The sequence below is a fragment of the Pongo abelii genome, chromosome 7 (assembly GCF_028885655.2).
Source record: "Pongo abelii isolate AG06213 chromosome 7, NHGRI_mPonAbe1-v2.0_pri, whole genome shotgun sequence".
Lineage (NCBI taxonomy): Eukaryota > Metazoa > Chordata > Mammalia > Primates > Hominidae > Pongo > Pongo abelii.
In genome coordinates, this window is record NC_071992.2 from 29,820,438 (window position 1) to 29,838,145 (window position 17,708).

Here is a 17,708-nt window from a genome sequence, read left to right on the forward strand (position 1 = left end):
ACGAAGGGACAGACACACATATGCCATAGAACCAGGAGCCCTCAGGGCCCAGTATTTCTAATATTCGAGAAACAGGACTAAAGGAACATGCTCAATTTCCTGGAGTATCTAGGCCTCATGAGAATCCCACTAGTAACCAGAATGCTGCTTTCTTCAGCAGAAGGCCAGGATCAGCCCAAAAACACTCTCCAGGCCAGGGTCCCTGAGAAGGGGCATGGGTGTTTCCTGGGAGGCCCTGGGTGGCAGCAGCTCCTTCCACCTCCTCATCTCTCCCTCTCCTTCTTCCCCACCTCCGCAAGATTTGCAGGGGACTCCCAAAGACCAGGGAGGGAAATAAATGTGGATCGAGGGGCTACTGTGTGCAAGGCGCTTTACCCGGGTTATATCACGTAATCCTCCCACAATGCCTGTGGGGTTAGTAACATTATTCTCACTTTGCAGACAAGGACACTGAAGATTAGCGGGTCAGGGCCCTGGCAGAAACAGAAGGCTCCCTCAGATTAGGACACATCACAGGGTTTCATAAAAGGAATGTCTCAAAGGTGTGGCCAGGGTGTGACACCCACAAGGACAGAGCAGCATTCGTGGGCTATAACCACCCTTGGGCCCAAAGGGTCAGGGATGGGAGCAGTTGCCAGAACCTGGAAGGGGAAAAGCCCAGGTGGACAGGGCAGCTTTCAAGGAGCTGCGGCCTTTGGTGGAGGGACAGGAGCAGCCCTGGGTGACTCCATAGAGCAGAAGCTGGAGGAGTAAGTGCTCCAGCTTCCCTGTCTCCCCTCACCCACTTCCTGCCGGGGCTCCCCAGTGAGTTAGGGTAAAGAACAGTGTACGGCATGTGGGGATGGCGGGACAAAGAGAACCCCCTGCACTGGGCTGAGTTCACGCCTGCAAGGACAACACAACTTGTGTGTGCACTATGGGTTCACACCCAGCCCTGACACACTGCAACATGTGTCACCAAGCCACTCCCATCTTATAGAGGGACAGCCCATTGGGCAGGAGAGGCCTGGAGCACGCCTGGACACTGGCTCCCCCGGGGACCACAGACCTGTCTAACAGAGCCATGCTCTCTGCTAGGCATGGGCTGTAGCTCTGAACTGGGTTAATAGTCCCCTCTCCTGCACCAGAGCCTGACGCGGCAACCTGTAAAGGGCAGTGACTCTTCCAGAGGCCCCAGCCAGCCCCTCCCAGGAAATCCATTCCCATCTTTGGGCAGCAGCCCAGCAGCCCTCAGCTGCGCCAAGTGAACCAGGGAGATCTGACGGATAAGATGGTAGATGAGGAGGATAATTTCATTTTATGGGGAAGGAACACAGGAATGGGGAGGCTGGGCCTGGAGGCAGCGAGCGGCCCGGCTGCAGGCATCGGCAGCTGCCAGGAGCATGTGTAACTCATTACCCCCAGGTCCCATTTGCGGCCATGGATGACGCCACGAGTGGAGGGGGCTGGGGCCGTGGGGGCGAATGGGACTGCAGTATTTTTCTGACACTAACACCTCTCTCTGGCCCTCAGAAAGTGCTGTGGAGGAACCAGGCCCAGCCAGTCCCCACCCACTCCCAGATTGGCCTCCTCCTCCACCTCCTGGCACCAGACTGGAGAGGCCCCGGCTGCATATCGGGGAAACCAAGGTGGGAAAAAGGAAGGTGGGAGGGGAGGGAGGAGGGAGGCCAGATCACCGGTGCCTGGGGTTCTGTTCAGAGGGTGGTGTGAGTGAGCATCCATCAGAGGCCGCCAGAGGCAGCTTGGCTCAGGAACCTTCCAGGTCCTATTTGGGCTTGGCCCTTCCAAGCAGTTCCAGCCCCACAGGAGGATGCTCGGCTATTGCCCAGGATCCACGAGGTGAGGAGGATGGGGCCTTCCATCAACAGTGGGCCCCGAGGAGGACAGCAATGGCCAAGACGCAAGGGAGGAGGCAGATTCCAGAGGTGGCCCCGCCCAGGCATGCAGAGAAGGGAGGCCCTAAAGGCATCAGAGAGCAAGAGGTGCCTGCAGGGCCTTGAAGGATGCAGGGACAGACGAGCCGGAGAAGCTGGGCAAGGTGGCTGCTCAGGGAGGGGACAGAGAACCATGGCACCCAACAGTCCCTCCTCTTCCCATCTCACCTGGCAAGTGAAGAAAGGGAAGGGATAAAGGCAGGGAGGGTGAAGAGAGATGAGGGGCGAGAACGAAAGAGAAAAAAACAGCAGGTCCTGTGCAGAAGTGGAATGGTGCCTGCAGGAGCTGCTCTGCTAGGGGAGGGTCCCTTCCTCTGCGCTGAGGAAGCTCCCTGGGCATTGAGCCCCCGCTCAGCCCATATCCCGAGGGTGTCCCCTCACCTCCTCCCTTGCTTTTCCTGCTCTCACCTCTGGTGGTTTCTGCAGGGAGCTCCTTTCATCTCTGGACCGACCACCTGCCCAAGCCCATAAAAGAGGGACTCCTCAGCACTTCTGCCTCCAGGAAGTGCTACCTTGTCCAATGGGTGAGCTGTCTGTAACCTGGCATTTCTTGTCCCTGTTTCTCAGGTGGATGGGCAGGAGAGTGCGTGTGGGTGAACCAGGTGAAGGCTGGTGCCTGGACAGGGGCACTCACACTTGCTGGCGGGGTGAGTGTCTGTTGGGGGTGCCAGCAGCCACATCGTGAACAGAGCTTTTCCAGGCTTAAGGCAGATTCTGCACTTGGATTCCCATGTGCCTCCTTGTCTATTTCCCAATTGGTTCCAAATCCAGAGGTGAAGGGAGTCACAACTTGGCATCATCAGCCCAACCCCATGAAATCCCCATCCTGGGAAGGAGCCTGTATCCCAGGTAAGGAGACTCAGAGTCCAGTTCCAGCTCCACCACTAATGACTTGAGTGGACTTACCACATCACTGACCAACAATCACAAAGACTTCCTGGACACCTGCCACCTACAAGGTCCCAGAAGAATTCCAAGAGGAGCAAAACACAGTCCTGACCTCGCGGGTCTCAGTGAAGATGAGACCTGCACTCCACAGCACACGGGCCATGAGAGTGGGGCAGCTCATCACACCCAGCAGGAACACTGGGGAGCCTGCTGGGGACCGGACCCGGGACTCAGCATGTCCCACTGCCAGGGAAGGCTGCATCTTACCTTCATGTCGGGGCTGTACTTTTGGGACTTTGCCTCCCCTGATCCCACTATCCCCATGGCCAGCCTCCAACAAGAAGTGCCATCTCTCTTCCCCTCTTCCCACCTCTCACCCTCCATTGAAGGAGGAAGACCTGTAAGGGACTTGGAGCTTGTCCTGGGCCTCACACTTCACCATCTTCATTTACTAAATAAAGGCTCAAGGGCAGCCCTGATTGGGTTCGGGGTGCTAGCTCTCTCTTCCTTTCCCATCTCTTTCCACCTTCCCCCTCCTCCCTCCCTGCCTGGCCCCACCCCTTCCTCTTCCTCTCCCATTTCACTCCGCAGAGATAAGGATCAAAGATGCAGCAAAACCCTTTAGAAACAGATCAAATCTGGCTTGAATTTCCCCAAGTCAAGCTCATCATTTTCCTCTTTGAAATGAAAGGAAAAGGGGAAAAAATCAAACTGGAAGCCCACAAGCTTTGAAGTCACTGGCTTCATCTCAATACTCTACTCTGCCTGGGTTCCCCATATTCCAGTCCCCAATCTGGCAGCCAGGAATGAAGATGGACCCAGAGAATTCGGCAATCAGGTGTAGATGGTGAATGCTTTGCCACATATAGACTTCAAGGACCCCTCTGTTTATCCATGCATTCATTCATTCATCTATTTATTCATTCATCTATCCATTCATTCATCCATCCATCCATTCATTCATCCATCCATCCATTCATTCATCCATCCATCCATTCATCCATCCATCCATTCATCCATCCAGCTATCCATCCATCCATTCATTATTCATCCATTTATTCATTCATTCATATATCCATTCATTCATCCATCCATCCATTCATTCATCCATCCATTCACCCATCCATCCATTCATCCATCCTTTCATCCATCCATCTATTCATCCATCCATCCCTTCATTCATTCAACCATTCAGCCATCCATCCATCCATCCATCCATCCATTCATTCATCTGTCTATCCATTCATTCATCCATCCATCCATTCATCCATCCATCCATCCATCTATTCCCTTCATTCATCCATCCATCCATTCATCCATTCATTCAAAAAATGCCTAGTGAGCACCTACTGTATGCTGGGCTTGAGAGACATCAGTAAACAAAACAGAGATGCCTGCTGTGGTCCAGCCTATATTCATGCCGTGGGGAATGGATAATAAATGATACATGTAACTAAGGAGACTACAGTGTCATGAGGAAGTCAGACCATGGAAGAATGGAAAAAAGAGTCAGGGAAAGGGGGATGGAAACTCAGGCCTTGGAGAAGGTGGGAGCTGACCTAAGTCCTGGAGGAGGTGAGAGCACGGACCAAGTGGGAGGGGGCAGTAATGCATGCTGGAGGATGCCAGGGGAGCACCCTTCTAAGGGCAGAAGCCCCAAGTGAGTGAGTCAGAGATTCCCTGCCAAGGTTGGGGCAGCACAGAGGGGAGAGGCACAGGAGCTCTTGGGCACATTGTCAGCACCCGAGTTTTCACTCCTGCTGAAGTGGGAGCCACAGCCATGCTTTGCCCAGCATGGTGTCATACTCTGACTTGGGGTTGAAAAGAGCCACACTCCTAATTCAATGGCCAGGTCCAATTTTACACACAGAATTCTAGAACCAGATAGGACCTCAGAGATACCCTCCTGCATCCCCATTTGGCAGATAAGTACACTGAGGCCCACATAGGGTCACATGCCCAGGAGGCACGAGTCAGCCTGAGATGAGTACACTGAGGCCCACAGAGGCCCAGCAGGTGCGAGCCAGCCTGGACTCCACACCTCTCAACCTCTGCTGTCTGCCCTGCACCTGGGCCCTAGCCTCAGGGAACCCTGGGACAGGACATGGCTAGCATGGCTCTCAAAGTGCCCTCTGACAGAGCTCCCCACAGCGGAGGGGCCCAGAAGGCGCAGTGACTAGGGTTGCTGTTAATTTCCAGTCGTTCTGGTCCAAATGAGCTTTTTTAGAAAACAATCTGGGGTTCAGAAAAAAGGAGAGTAAGATGAGGTACTGGGAAGAGGGTATGGTGGTCCCAGGGACATCTGACCCCTCCCACCCCTGAGGCCCCCCAGGCTGGCCATGATGGTCCTCTCCAATCACCCCACTGTGCTGTACCCAGTCTTTCTTGCCAAACCAAGCCCCTTTGCCGATGTGCCAGTGGATATGGACGCCACCTTCCCCTTTGCTGATGGACTGATGGGAGCTCTGCATGGGACCAGAACCCCAGGCCTTCTCCTCCGCCCGAGTGGCATGAGCCTTCCAGAAACCCTAACCCAGCTTGGTGTCACACAAGTAGGAATATCTTTCCCACCTCTTCTCTTAGACAATCTTATTCAGTCTTCCAGCCCTTTTCCAGAAAGCCCTCTGCTCGCCTGACTTCATTATTCACACACATTTTGGCCTACTTTATATTATAGGCAGTTGTTCCCATGCCAGCCTCTTCTACTGGGATCATAAGCCGTTTGAGGACAGAGACTGGTTTAATTTGTCTTTGGAGAATCCCCGGCTGCTCACCCTGGCCTGACACATCGTGGATCCTCAGAATATGTTTGTCGATTGGAATCTGGAAGAAAAGCCACCATGGTGGACAATCCTAGGGTTGGGTGAGCAGGTTCATTGGTCAGAAGCCCAGATCTCCTTGTGTCCTCTGCCTGCAGAGACCCTCCCCACTCCCTGCCTCTCTAAGCCACCATGGTTCTTTCCCTACACTCAGCGCCTGGTGGGAGGAATGCAGGGTTGGAGGAAGAGAAGAGTGGAGTCATTGCTCTTGAGTAATTTCAAGAGGCAGTTGGCAGAGTGGAGCAAAACAAGAGAGGAAAAGGTCTGTCTCTCCTTGGCTGGAAGTCTTTGCAAGGCTCTTCAGTAAGCTTAATTCTATTTCTCTTTGACATGGGGACGATGTTCTCCTCTCTGACATGTGCTGCATGCAGCAAGAATTTACCAGTCATCTACTGGGTGCACAGGAGCCAAGCTGGTGGAAAAGCGCTGTGGGCTCCTCCAAAGGAAGCTGCATCACTTGGATCTCCGGGGTTTTAGCAAATAAGCAGCCCCTGAGATGCAAGTCCTTCTGGGTCACTGGCCTGGGGACCCCTTTCTGTGGCAAGACCAGGGCCTTGCACCCAGGGGCAGGATGAGCACCTTGGAGAGCTGTTTGCCCCTCACGAGTGCTTCAGGAAGCGGGTGGGAGGCCCCCCTCCTCACCTGAGAGGGTCTGCACTGACTGGCTCAGAGGCCCTTGCCTGACCCCAGTCTCACTCTCTCAGGAGCAGAAGCATGGCCCTCGGAGTCAGAAGGCTTCATGCTGGACCACCATAAGACTGATGGGCTGTGTAATCTTTCCATATGTAAAATGAGTACTCATCTTGCTGACAGGTTTGTTGAAGTGAATGAATGAGAAAACCCACGGAGAAGACCTTTTAAAGCATAAAGTTCAATATATGCACTATTACATGAGGAGGTCACAAGCACTTAAAGGCAATGGCAAGGTCGGGTGGGGGTAGGGCTCCTTCCCCACCCCCAGGCCAGATCTTGTGCCCCAAGTCTGAGCCAGCTGCACTCACCATCCTCACACAGGTTCAGCTTGGACAGGCTCCTGCCATCAAAGGAATCCTCACAGATGGAGCTGGTGTCACAGTTGCTGACGGTGTGTAGGTACATAGCTTTGTTCTCCATCACGCCCTGCAACAGCTGCAGAGAAGGCAAGAGGGGAGGAGAGGGAGGACGAAGGCAGGGAGAGAGACAGAGAATCAACTGTGGTGGAAACAGAAGCAAATGGATAGAACAAGGTGCCCACCCCTGACCCTGAGCCTGAACACCAGGACTCTCTGCTCATCACCAGGACCCAGGTGCCATCCTCCAGGTCTTTGGGGCCATGATGCCTCCACCCCCAGCTTCCTCAGGGCTTCAGAAGACCAAGGCCCTTGGGCCTTTCTGATGGTGGGATGTGTCTGTTCCTTTCAACAACTCTCAGTGGGACTGGAATCCTGAGCTGGGGCCACTGTGGGTTACACTGGGTGGGGCCAGGAGGAGGGAACCCTGATGACTCAAAAGGTGACCTGGGAGCAGGCTCTGAGCCCTCAGAAGCCCGGGGCATGCCAGAGAGACTTGAGCTTCTGTTCTGTGTTGGAAATGAAGGAAGGAAACAAGACACGAAGGGGCATTCAAAGAGGGTACAGGCACCACTTGCAAACAAAGCTGAGCAGACCAGGACTGCTCCCAAATCCAACGGGGCTGGCATGTTGGAAGGAGCTTGGCTCAGTAGGACCACAGCAGGGATTCCTCTACTGTGGTGGGGCCCAAGGAGCAGGGAGCCTCTGCAGGAACCCCCAGGCACTAAGCATCTGGGCAGCTTTAGGCCAGGGGAGGGCTTCTGTCTGCATGGCCCCCAGAGGCTGACTCACAGGGTCTCTGGGTCTACACCATGATGGTCCAGGAGCATATATATTGACTTAGGAGAATCCTATGCTCTTTGAAAGGAAACAGCCTGTTGACGCAACAATGTGTACAACACGATCCCATTTTGTAAGAGATGCACGCGTAAGGTGTGTGTGGATGTAAGACACTGTGATGGCTCCGGGTGAGAAATGTATTACAGAACTCTGGCTGGAAGGGATTGTGGGGATTTAATATTTCTTTTTGCTTTCAGATTTTCTGGGTTTTCTATGACGCATTTGCATTCCTTACGTAATGAGAATAATCTGTTTTTTAAGCCAAATTACAAAGTATTTACATCAATTACTTGATATTGTTTTTGTCACATAAATGCTCAGTGACTTTACAAATTATTCTCTACTTTCATCAAGGTTCCAGCCACGAGTTTATCTTGACCTTTGCTTCTGATTCTCTTTAACTATCTGGACATTTAACCAAAGAACAGCTTTTTTTGTTTGTTTAAATAATAAATCCTTTAGAAGGTAAAAGCCCCATGAGGATGGGTCCCAGGCCCAGTATGGAGCAAACTCAACCCTTCGACCCAGAGGAAGCTGGGAGGAGAGGATGCAGGGCTGGCAGGTGGCAGTGGGGGGACAATGCCTGTTGATTGAGAGATCAGTCAATCAGTTTCTCTTCAGAGGGAGGGTAGGCAAGGAGGCGTGGCAACTCTCATAAATAGACATAATCAGGGAAGGAGGCTGGCAGGGTTGCTCTGCAGCAGAGCAAAACATGAATTCCGTATTTTCTTTCTTCTTTTTTTTTTTTTTTTTTTTTGAGACAGGGTCTCACTCCGTTGCCCAGGCTGGATGGCAGTGGTGCAGTCTTGGCTCACTGCAACCTCCACCTCCTGGGCTCAAGTGATCCTCCCAACCCAGCCTCCTGAATAGCTGGGATTACAGGCACAAGCCACCACGTCCAGCTAGTTTTTTGCAGAGATGGGGTTTTACCATGTTGGCCAGGCTGGTCTGGAACTCTTGGAGTCAAGCGCTCCACTGGCCTCAGCCTCCCAAAGTGCTGAGATTACAGGTGTGAGCCACTTCACCCAGCTGAACCCCCTGTTTTCATGACTTGAGCTTGGCCTCCAGAGACCTCTGACATTTGGGATGAGAAGAGACCAGAACTGACCAGTCACTGTATACATGTCCTTCCAACGACCCAGGAGGGCTGGAGGCCTCTGCTGTTAGCCCTTCTGTACATCCCCACAATGGGCACACACACGCATGTGCACACGCACAGCCTTGGGGCTCCCAGTATCTGTGGGCCTCTCCTCCAGCCTATGGGAGGGATGGAACAGGGGGTGGTCCTCGGCTCTGCCAGGATCTCTCCTCCCTGCCCCAGACACCACCCACTCTGGCTTCCCTGTGCTGCAGTGGTGTCCAGTTCACTGGGCTCCCAATTCCGGCCCTCCACCCAATGCCTCCACCCAGGCAGGGCCTCTAGGTGGGGCCCCAGGCAGCTCCAGCACTGCTAAGCTGCAAGGGACCCTCCCTCGTTTCACGAGCACTGTGTGTGGCACCCCTCCCTCTGGCTTCGCTCCTTGGGGGGCTGTGAAGCAGGAGGCCAATGTCTCTTTTGCCTGCAATAATCCTCCCTCTGCCAAAGGCAATAGCCTCTACTTCCCAGAGGCCACACAGAGCTAGACAGGGCGCTGCCCCTGGGGAGTGGAGGTGTGAGGCCCCACTGCCATTTCCACCTTCCTCCTCTTCTGGTCAGCTCCTGGGACGGGGCTGGAATGCACGGCTTGTTAGCCAGAATGTGTGTGAAAGGCGGCTATCTCCTTCCTCCTCCCCACCCCTCAGCTGGTCCAGCAGGAGCCCAGGGGAGCTGCTGGGGAGAAGGGCTGGGGCCGAGCGGGGCCAGATGTGAGTGCACAGGGCTTGGAAAAGCTCAGACAACTCTATTCTTGTTTGTTACTTGGAAATGAAACCTACGCATGTTCTGTCTGCCCAGGGTTTCTTGGGGACTGTTTTTCTTTCTTGGGGAAGGGGGTAGGCATTGGGACCCTCAGATCATGGATCTTACTGTCTTTGGACCAAGTCTGTGCTCTAGAAGATGAAACTGATGGCAAGTGCTCCTCCCAGGAGCACTGTGATGGGAGCAGGCTGATGGCATTTGCATTCCGACCCTCCCATTTTAAAGCTAAGCCATCCCAGACCAAAGAGGCAAAGGAAGGAATGGATATCAGAGCGGGAAGAGGCCCCGAGCACAGTTTTCCCACACAGGGCACTGGCTCAGCTGCAGGGTTGCTTTGTTTGGGAATTGCATGTCAGCCCCTTTTGGTGACCACTTTCTGGGCCCCAGATCAGGCAGAGAAGAGAATCCCACCTCAGACTGCTAGCCAGTGTACTCCAGCAGGTGGGGATCCTGGGACTGAGGCAGGGCTCTGAGAGCTTGAAGCACATGGGTGAGATGTGGAAGCCACAGTGACCTGTGGATGAAGCCCAAGGAGACTGGACTTCAACTTGCAACTCAAAGAGGGAGGTCTTGTTCTAACAGGGAGGGGTCACCCTCTCCACTAACCTCTTGGCAGTCATGATTTACTTCCAGACAATTTCACCCAAGGCACTTAGAAGGTCAGGTTCAGAGCCAGGGATCTGCTTCTAGATTCTGCATTTTAGAGCTGGAAAAGCCCTCAGCCATCTGTGCCCTGCAGCCCTGTGCCCTGGGGCCATCTGCGCCCTGCAGGCCTGGCTCTCTGCAGGAATGCAGGGAACACAGAAGCCAAGGGCTCCCATCCTAGCTCCTCTGCGTATTGGTTTCTTGGGGGAACTTGGCTCAATCACCTGACCTCATTCAGCCTCAGGTACATCACCTCTAAGATGGGAAGGTGGGTAGCTGCTGGTCACCCAGGGTCACTGTGAGCCTCCCGTGAGATAATGCATGTGGCATGACTTTATGAACAAGGTCACTCAGGGGAGCTGGTGGCAGTCTGATGAGAAAAAGCACGCCCCAGCATCTTCTGACTCTGCCTGGCAGCCAGGTAAGGGGGTACCCAGGTTCCCAAGGCCTCCCTCCTACCTAGCCAGTCCCAGAAACAAAGCTGTTTGAAGTTCCCTTTGCAAAAGGCAATTGCAAATGCAATCTAGGGCTGATATCAGGACCCTGGGTCTTCAATCCTCCTCTGGAGATCAAAAGGACTCCGTTAATTCCTCCTCTGAGTGGGTAGCACGAGCCTCACTTGCTGCTCCCAAGTCAGTTTCTCTGGGTACCAGCATCTAACTCTGCAGGCTTTATGGCTTTTCTTTGGATTACCTCACTTTAAACTCATCAAAACCAAGGAGAAAAATCACATGAGTGTGGCCCTTCTCCAGAGAATCGCTAAGGAGGTTTTAAATGTTTTCCTCCTCTAACTGTACTTAGTTAAGCTAAATCATAACCCAAAGCTGGACAGAGACAGATGTTTTAGAAATAACCTCTCCCCACATATATCCCACCACTGGCACATGCACACGCACACACATGCATACACACACATGCACACACACACATGCACACACACGAAGCCATGGAGAGGAGCTGTCACCTGAGCCATCTGCACCCTGAGTAGGCTCTTGGGCTGTGACATGAGTCAGGTGGAGTAGCCACCAAGGCAATAGCTTCCCTCTGGCACCCCAAATGCAGGCTCACACTCTCCAGCCCGGGCAGTTGGATGAGGGCCCAGCTAGCGGGGACCTTCCCACCTGGAGAAGGCACCTCCAGGCTCTAGGTCTGAAGTTTCCCAAACTCTGTACTCCTCTCCATCCAGTTCATTCCAGTCTCCTCCAGCTGTCTTTGAGACAGCATGCCCAGGAGATAGGACAAAATTAGTACCAAGACTCACCTGAGTGCCCCTGGCTGAGGCTGTAGAGCCTTGTCCCCTCAGATCCCGGCATTCGCCATGGTGGCCAGAGAGCTGGCTGCCACCACGCTGAGACCCAGGCCGCCCCTCGGACCGCGTCCCCACAGCCAGCCAAATCCAGATGGAGTCATAGAAAGGGGCTGCAGGGGCGCCCAGGGACGAGTCTCAGCGCAGGACCACAGGGGCCACTTCTGCAGGAGGACCAGGTCAAGATGCAACCTGTGGCAGAGCGGGGGTCTGGGCCTGGCGGACCCAGAATGGGGGGTATGCGCCTGGGACTCCCTGTCCTTGGTGCCTGGTCCTGGGTAGCGATCAGGAGATGTTCTGAGGAGGCACCGGCAGCTCCTCTAGGTACTGCCTGAGATGCGAACTGCAGCTGCTCTCGCCGCCAGTCTGTATAAAATAAAGTTCTTGGAGCAGTTGCGGAGGCTTCTGCAGTGGGGTCTGGAATACGGCCCCCCTCCTGCGGCCAATCGTGGCATTACAGCCCCAAGTGGGAACGCCCGCCGGGCCCAGAGCAGCGCGGTCGGCCTTGGCCTTGGGACTCTACCACCCCGGTCTAAAGGCCCTGCTCAAAATACTTTTTGGAAGACTTCTGGGAGAGTGGCAGCTAGACCTGGCTTATGAGCCACGCAAGAAAACCAGTCTTGTAAATTTATTTATAGGACAGAATTGGCATGGCTCAATTCATTCACCAAACTTGGCACAGAGTTACTTCATGTATTGTCCTGGAGTCACATTCATCCCCAGTGGACACGGATTGGCCACACTGGGGGTAGTCAGGAAAATGCCCCAGGGGGTTCCACGGAACTCAGCGGCAAAATCAGCGTTTCTGGCTCATTAACACTGCACAGGGGCTGGGGGTTGCAGGACGAAGACTAGCTGGCTGTCCATAGCAATTCAGTATGGGAGGGGGACCGAGGCACGAATAACCCTAAACCTGAGCATGATTGCTTACGTTTGAAAAAGGAGATCCAGGCCGGGTGCAGTAACCCACACCTGTGATCCCAGCACTTTGGGAGGCTGAGGTGGGAGGATTGCTTGAGCCCACCCGCAAGTTCAAGACCAGCCTGGGCAACATAGTGAGACCCCATCTCTAAAAAAAAAATTCTTTTTAAAGGCGATCTAACCAGATGTGAAGGGAGCTGCTAAATTCAGATTGAGGTGGTAGTATCAGGGACATCAGAGAAATCCCCATAATGGTCCGAGCCAGGGTGGCATAGTTAGGCTATGCAGATGGCTTCCAGAGGACAGCACTCAGAGGTAACGTTCATGAATGCATTCCTGTTTGTTGGTGAAAAGTTCAGCCTCAAGACTCCAGGGTCAGGCTTCGTACATGAAAAGTGTTTGCCAAGACTCAGCTGTGTCACTGCAGCTGCCCGCCCACAGCTGAGTCAGAAACGCCTTCCTCATTCTCAGTAACTGCCCTGCCTGACTGCCTGGGAAGCAGCTCCAACATCAAACTCCATTTTACAGAAAGAACAAGTGATAATTGTATCATTATGATAATAATACCAGGGAGCGGAGGAGGAGAAGGAAAAGAAGAAGACAACACTTTATAGCATATACCATGTGTTTCTTATATATTAGCTCATTGAACCTATTCAACAATCCCCTGGGGCAGGTACTGCTATTATGCTCATTTACAGAGACAGAGAGGAAGTGACTTGTCCAGGGTCTTGTAGCCAGTAAGTGGCAGAGCTAGGATTCAACCCTAGGCAGTGTGACTCTAGGGTCTATGCCCTTAACCCCTCCCCTGTACCACTGCCTCTCAAGGGGAAACAAATATTTTTGTCCACCATCAATTCACCAATATTCCTAGGAATGTAATCTTAAAAACAGCCAGAAATGTGCTCAAAATATGATGTCCAATCAGCCTGGGCAACATGACAAAACCCTGCCTCTACAAAAAATAATAATACAAACAATAGCTGGGCATGGTGATGCACACCTGTAGTCCCAGGTGCTTGGGAGGCTGAGATGGGAGGATCAACTGAGCCCAGGAGTTTGAGGCTGCAGTGAGCTGTGATCGCACCACTGCACCTCAGACTGGGTAACAGAACAAGACTCTGTCTTAAAAAAAAAAAGTGATGTCCAAAGACCTTCCCTAAATAGATGTGTATATTAGCAAGAAATGTGGTAGTTAGTGCTATGGACTAAATGTGCCCCCCAAAATTCATGCATTGGAAACGTAATCTCCATTGCAACAGTGTTGGGAGGTGGGGCCTTTGTGGGGGTATTTGAGTCATGAATGTATTCGGGATGCGGTAGAAAGGGCTTGCAGGAGTGAGCTTGCTTGATCCTCTGCCTTTCTGCCATGTGAGGACTCCATGCTCGTCCTTGCTTATCTTCCCACCTCCTGCACTGTTAGCAGCACTGAGTCCTATTGCTTGATAGGCACATACCACACACAATGTGTATATCGGTCTCCTGCTGACGGGGATTTGAGATGTTTCCAATCTGTGTCTATTATGAACAGGCAAAGGGAGATTTGACAGTGAAGTATAGGAATGACCTGGAGGGCTGGTTTTCTCATGAGTGAGAGTCCTCCCGGCAGCTCTTAGCTCAGATACCTCCTTGCCACTAAAATCAGAATTGTCCCCAAAATGATTCGCTTCCATTCAATCATGGATGGCATTTGTAGTAGGCATTTTCCCCCCAAGAAGCTGAATGAAAATGTGATTGCCTTGATAGAGGAGGGTTGAATAGACTTCTGAAGTAGTTTCATCTATGAAATCTCAGTATTTAAAATGGAGGGACCAAGCTTTTTCAGTTTGTTTTTTCTATAGGTAGGATGTCACTTTGTCACCCAGGTCGGAATACAGTGGCGCAATCATAGCTCACTGCAGCCTCGACCTCCCAGGCTCAAGTGATCCTCCCACCTCAAACTCCTGAGTAGCTGTGGCTACAAGCACGCACCACCACACCCAGCTAACTTTTAAAAATCCTTTGTAGAGATGAGGTCTTGCTATCTTGCCCAGGCTGGTCTCAAACTTCTGACCTCGAGCGATCCTCCCGCCTCCACCTGCCAAAGTGCTGGGATTATAGGTGTGAGCCACCATGTCCGGCCTCCATTTTTGACTCTTATAAATGGTGCTGCTGTGAGCATTCTTGTGTGTGTCTTCTGGGGAACATATGGATGCCATTCTCTTGGGCATATACCTGGGCATGGAATCGCCAGGGCATAGGGTGGCCCTGTGTTCAGCTTTGGTGGACACTGCCGAAGAGTTTCCCATGGTGGTTGTACTAGTTTATATCCAGCAGGGGATGAAACTACACTTATTCCTTGTCCTCATCAGTGTCAGTGATGTTTATTCCATTTTCCCTGCTCTGGTGCGTTGTAGAGGTGCCATATTGTGGTTTTAATTTGCATTTTCCTGATGACTCATGAAGTTGAGCGCCTTTAATTATTTAATTAAGTCTGATTGTTGACTTGAACTCTGGGCCCGTTACACCAGCAGGTCCTGCCCTATGGCTTGGGGTTGGCTGTTCCATCTGCCTGGAGTGGTTCCACCAGATGTTTGCACAACTAACTTCTTTGCCTCATTCCTATCTTTTCTCAAATGTCACCTTCTTCATGCTGCTGAGCCTAATGACTCCTACCCACAGGCCAGGCATGGTGGCTCATGCCTGCAACCCCAGCACTTTGGGAGGCCAAAGTGGGAGGATCACTTAAGGTCAGGAGTTTGAGACCAGCCTGGTCAACATGGTGAAACCCCGTCTCTACCAAAAATACAAAAATTAGCTGGGTGCAGTAGCAGGCACCTGTAGTCCCAGCTACTCAGGAGGCCGAGGTGGGAGAATCACTTGAACCAGGCAGGCCGAAGCTGCAGTGAGCCGAGATTGTGCCACTGCACTCCAGCCTGGGTGATAAAGTGAGACCCCATCTCAAATAAATAAATAAATAGAATTGCTACACACCCCTTGCCACTCTCAGTTCCCCTCACCCTGCTTGGTTTTGCTTACTGTCTGCTAGAACAGCAGCTCCAGGAAAGCAGCTCACTTGAGTGCTTCAAAATGCCTAGCAGGGTGCCTGGCACACAGTACATGCTCAAGAAATATTGGTTGTGTGACAATCTGAGGAAACAGCATCAGGCACAGGGAACAGAAGGCTCAGAGGCCTCAGTATGGAAACCCACTGGACATGCCGGAGGGGCAGAGAAAGGCCCAGTGGCCGGAGCACAGAGGATGCAGTGGCCAGAGAGATGAGGTCAGGGGAGAGGGAAGCCTGGGTCTCACCCTGAGCACAGAGTGGGGCTGAGGCCACACCCTTCTTTTTTGTCTCTGTCTTCTCCCAGGGAACACATCGATCCTGTACTGTTCATATTTTTGCTTCTTTTTTTTTTTTTTTTTACGTATTTCTTAATTATAGTTTGCTATTTCTTGTTTAAACTTTTTAAAAAATTCATTGTGGTAAAATACACATTGCATAAAATTTGCCATCCTAACCCTCATTTATTTATTTATTTATTTATTTATTTATTTATTTATTTATTGAGACAGAGTCTTACTCTGTGGCCCAGGCTGGAGTGCAGTGGCGTGATCTCGGCTTGCTGCAACCTCCACCTCCTGGGCTTAAGCAATTCTCCAGCCTCAGCCTCCCAAGTAGCTGGGATTACAGGGGTGCACCACCATGCCCAGCTAATTTTAAGGTATTTTTAGTAGAGACGGGGGGTTCGCCTTGTTGGCCAGGCTGGTCTCAAACTGAAATGATCCACCCGCCTCGGCCTCCTAAAGTGCTGGGATCACAGGTATGAGCCACCATGCTCAGCCCTAACTGTTTTTAAATACATAGTTCAGTAGTGTTAAGTACATTTGCATTGATGTTCAACCAGTCTCCAGAACTCTTTTCATCTTTCAATACTGAAACTCCACTCATTCAACAACTCCCTGTCCCCTGTCCTCCAGCCACTGGCACCACTCATTCTCCTTTCTGTCTCTTTGAATTTAACTACCCCAGGGACCTTGCTATTTCTTTATCTGCGGCACACTCTACAAAAATACACTCTAAAATGTTTACCTTTAGTATTTTCTTTTCGGTTACTTTTTAACCTGGTTCACATGAAATATAAGTGCTTTTCAAAAGCAATTTTTGTCCATTGTTTACAAACCAGTGTTTATCTTTCATTATTGTTCAGCTTTGTAAAAATATCTTGGTGAGAAGTATGTAATCAGCTGGGTGCGGTGGCTCCCGCCTGTAATCCCAGCACTTTGGGAGTCCGAAGCAGGCGGATCACTTGAGGCCAGGAGTTGGAGACCAGCCATGGCCAAGATGGTGAAACCCTGACTCTACTAAAAATACAAAAATCAGCTGGACATGGTGGCATGCATCTGTAATCCCAGCTACTTGGGAGGCTGAGGCAGGAGAATCACTTGAACTCTGGAAGCAGAGGTTGCAGTGAGCTGAGATTATGCCACTGCACTCCAGCCTGGGTGACAGAGTGAGACTCTGTCTTTAAAAAAAAAGTATGTAATCTTTCAAAACTCAGAATTTGTATTTATCATTTTTAAAAAGTAACATTTAATCATATAATGAACATGATCTTGTTTAGGAGTTCATTTTGGTAAAAATAATTGTACACATGAAATAAGAATTTAGCCTTCGTAAAATTGTATTCAATCAATAACATAAATGTTTTCTGATTTGTCGTCTTATTGTTTATCTCAAAGTATCCATCCAGTCTGAACTGAAGTCTGTTCATCCAGTCTGAACTGAAATCCGTCAACCACCCAGACCCACAAGGTCCCTAACCCCAGCCAGCAGTAGCTAGATCTCAGGGAGGAAAAACAGATCTGAGAAAAGCAGCCTCCAAGTCAGAAAGCAGCCCAGCTTTTAACATTTTTATTTGGATTTCCTCCTCTATAATTTTCTGTATTCCCCTCTCCCCTCAAAATTATGAGTACTTTATTAATTAGAAAAAATGGCCAGGCACGGTGGCTCATGCCTGTAATCCCAACAGTTTGAGAGGCTGAGGTGGGAGGATCACTTGAGGCCAGGAGTTCAAAATCAGCCTCGCCAACATGACAAAACCCCATCTTTACTAAAAATACAAAATCAGCTGGGCGTAGTGGCAGGTGCCTGTAATCCCGCTTCTCAGGAGGCTGAGGCAGGAGAATTGCTTGAATCTGGGAGGCAGAGGTTGCAGTAAGCTGAGATCACACCATTGCACTCCAACCTGGGTGACAGAGTGAGACTCTGCCCCCCCCCCCAAAAAAAAGAAAAAAGAAAAAAAATACAGTAACTTCATAAAAAGATAACTCAGATTATTTATCCTCAGCACACTAATTTATATGCTTAGCTAGGAAAGCAGGCATGTCAGCAACAAATGCCACTGTCACAAAATGCTGAATTAGGGG

The 17,708-nt window shown here is 51.3% G+C and overlaps 1 protein-coding gene across 1 annotated transcript in view; it reads right to left on the bottom strand.

Annotated features, from left to right (window-relative positions):
* Positions 1–11,750, bottom strand: part of SCARA5 (scavenger receptor class A member 5) — a 124,038-nt gene extending 112,288 nt beyond the window's left edge. The window contains exons 1-2 of the mRNA XM_002818942.6: positions 11,334–11,750; positions 6,643–6,769 (exon numbers count right to left, since the gene is read on the bottom strand). Coding sequence (XP_002818988.2) covers positions 6,643–6,754 — 112 coding nt within the window. The 5' untranslated portion in view covers positions 6,755–6,769; positions 11,334–11,750. The remainder of the gene's footprint in view (positions 1–6,642; positions 6,770–11,333) is intronic.
* Positions 11,751–17,708: the final 5,958 nt, after the last annotated feature.